This window comes from Poecilia formosa, unplaced genomic scaffold (assembly GCF_000485575.1).
Source record: "Poecilia formosa unplaced genomic scaffold, Poecilia_formosa-5.1.2 Scaffold223, whole genome shotgun sequence".
Classification (NCBI taxonomy): Eukaryota; Metazoa; Chordata; class Actinopteri; order Cyprinodontiformes; family Poeciliidae; genus Poecilia; species Poecilia formosa.
The window spans coordinates 308,172-310,596 of record NW_006800162.1 but is presented as its reverse complement, the minus strand read 5'-3'; the positions used below and the strand labels follow the sequence as shown (position 1 = coordinate 310,596).

At 43.7% G+C, this 2,425-nt stretch overlaps 1 protein-coding gene across 2 annotated transcripts in view; it reads right to left on the bottom strand.

Moving 5' to 3' along the window:
* The window catches only part of LOC103149363 (MAGUK p55 subfamily member 7-like), a 6,281-nt gene extending 5,486 nt beyond the window's left edge, over nucleotides 1-795 (bottom strand). For both annotated transcript variants that reach the window (XM_007568472.2, XM_016679855.1), the window contains exons 1-2: nucleotides 686-795; nucleotides 446-539 (exon numbers count right to left, since the gene is read on the bottom strand). In XM_007568472.2, the coding sequence (XP_007568534.1) occupies nucleotides 446-539; nucleotides 686-749 (158 nt within the window). In that variant the 5' untranslated portion in view covers nucleotides 750-795. The remainder of the gene's footprint in view (nucleotides 1-445; nucleotides 540-685) is intronic.
* Nucleotides 796-2,425: the final 1,630 nt, after the last annotated feature.

Here is a 2,425-nt window from a genome sequence, read left to right as displayed (position 1 = left end):
GAGATGGACTGATGGAGTTTGGAGGCTCTGAGTTTGATGTTAGACTTTTGACACAAGTTTATGCAGAAACATAAACATGTCATGTCAATAGATGCAATAAGTAGCAGAAAATAATCACAACCAATGATCAATAATTTACAATAACATATTCCATCACTATGAGACAAACAGGTTTTGATTTGTTGTTTTTATACTGTAAAGATATAAACAATATCTGTATCATGTTCATTATGTGCTGCTTTGATTTTGTTTCTATATTGTTCAGTTCACAGTTAAACTCTCTAACACAGAGCAGCAGAGGAAGGCTGTGTTTCTATTTAAACTTCAGGATGTGATGAGTTCCTGCAGCATCTGGAACTTCAAGTCTGATCAACATGAAACAGTTGGAGGTTCAGCAGAGGCTTTGCTTCTCCACTGTGATCTGTGGGTTTCTCTCTCTGCATACTTGTTGTTGTGGATGTCCGCCTCAAAAAGATGTTTGGAGATGAAGTGGTACTCCACACCGTCACTCTCCTGGTTCTTCTTGGGCCGACTGGTATCTGGGGGAGGGAAAGAGAGAAAGGTTGTTTCATGTTGTGTTTGCTGTTAATTTTGGTGACTGTATGATGTTTTTAAGTGTAAAGCACTTTCATGTGTCCATGATGAGTCGTTGTATAAAAGCAGCAGACGACTGCAGGGAACTTACGTGGGATGGTCACACCGAAGTGCTGAGGGTCTGAGATCAACAGCTTCCTCTTGAGTTCATTCATGCCGACCCCTGAAGGTCCTGGACAGAAAAAGAAAAAAAAAACAAAAACAGAAACATCCCATAAATGTTCAGCAAAACCAGCAGAAAAAATGTCTGTTTCCTTGAAGATTCTTCAGGCTCTTCTAGTTCTCAGCTGGAAAAAGGAAATACAGCAGCAAACATTTTGATAAGTTACAGGAGAAAAAGTACAAAGTGACTAGGAGTCAAATGAGTGATGGGTTCACAGCCGGGTTCTGTTGTTGCTGCTGCAGCCTCACGCTGATCCTACAGAACCCTTCAGAACCGGGGCCGTTTAGTCCTGAACTCGTCCTGCTGGTTGGACGGCTGTAGATTATGACCAAACATGCTTTAATACTTGAACAGAATTTGACCTCAGTTCCAGTGAAAGTCTCCAACTTTCCTTCCTCCACAGAGAAATCAACCAGTTTCACATACGAGTTGAGTGGTCGACTGATTTATTCAGATCAGGAAGTGGAGTTCGTTTGGACTCGGGTTGAGGAATGTGGGAGGAATGCAGCACTGCCGTTTGAACCGGGTTCTGTTGTTGTAGCCGTGAAGGTGGCAGAGCGCGGTAATAGAGGCTCTGTAGTGATCCTTATCTCAGTGGTGCAGACAGTCAATCCAGCAGGAACCAGACCTGCACACACAGGCTGAGGGGGAAACATGGAGCCTCTGGATCAGAGGGAGCAACACAGACGAGGTCCAACAGAACCAGCAGCTCCAGTCTGAAGCCAAAGCCAGCAATAAAGCAGAAGTGCTGCTGTTTTCTATGAGCTGTGCTCCTGGGTTTCTCTCTCTGCTCGCAGTTTGCTTCAGCACTAAAAGTGTCAGTCTGCATTACTGCTCTCATTAGAGAAACTGCCTTCACTGTGGAGAGCTGAACGACTTCCAGGCCAAACAGACCGAGGCCCGACCCGATGACCCGGCCTCCCAGCTGCTCTCATCAGAACCAGACGACATCCCAGCAGCGTTCACACTGTGGCTCCACTTAGAGAGCTGCAGGTTTTCATCAATAGAAACTCTAATGAAGTGCTCCAAAGGTTCTGTTTGTGGATCTGTTTGCTAACGTCTGCTCTGAACTTTAACAATCAGATTTCTTTAAACTCTGCTGACATTATGTAAAACTGATTTTCATTAGCTGTCTGTCCTGAAAGATGCAGAAGCCCAGATAAGCATCTGCATTCATCTTAGAAATGATCCCAGACTTAATTTCTTCAGCTCCAGTCAGGTCAGAGAGGCAGGCTGCAGCTCTGTCATTAGAGACTGCTTTAACCTCAACAAACAAATTCCTTCAGGGATTAGGAAAAAGCTTTTAGAGAGAAAGCTGCCGTGTCCCGTCTGCAGGTCTTAAACAACAACAACAACAAAAAAACACTTTCTGCAGAAACACCCTGAACTTTCCCTGAAGCTTTGATTTTCTCTATCCGCTGCGTCACATTTTAATAGCAGATGGGAACAAAACTGAAGGTACTCATCAAGCACTTTCATTCTCTCCACAGATGCAACAAGCTGATCCAGAGTCTGATTAATACCATTTAGTAAGCTTCTAAAAATCCGTAAACTCAGATAAATAAAACTATTCGACTGTCTGATGACCTTTAGCCTTTAATCTATACAGCTGAGAGACAGAAAGCAGAGTCTTTCTTCCTCTACTTCACTGAGTCTCCAAATGTCCAC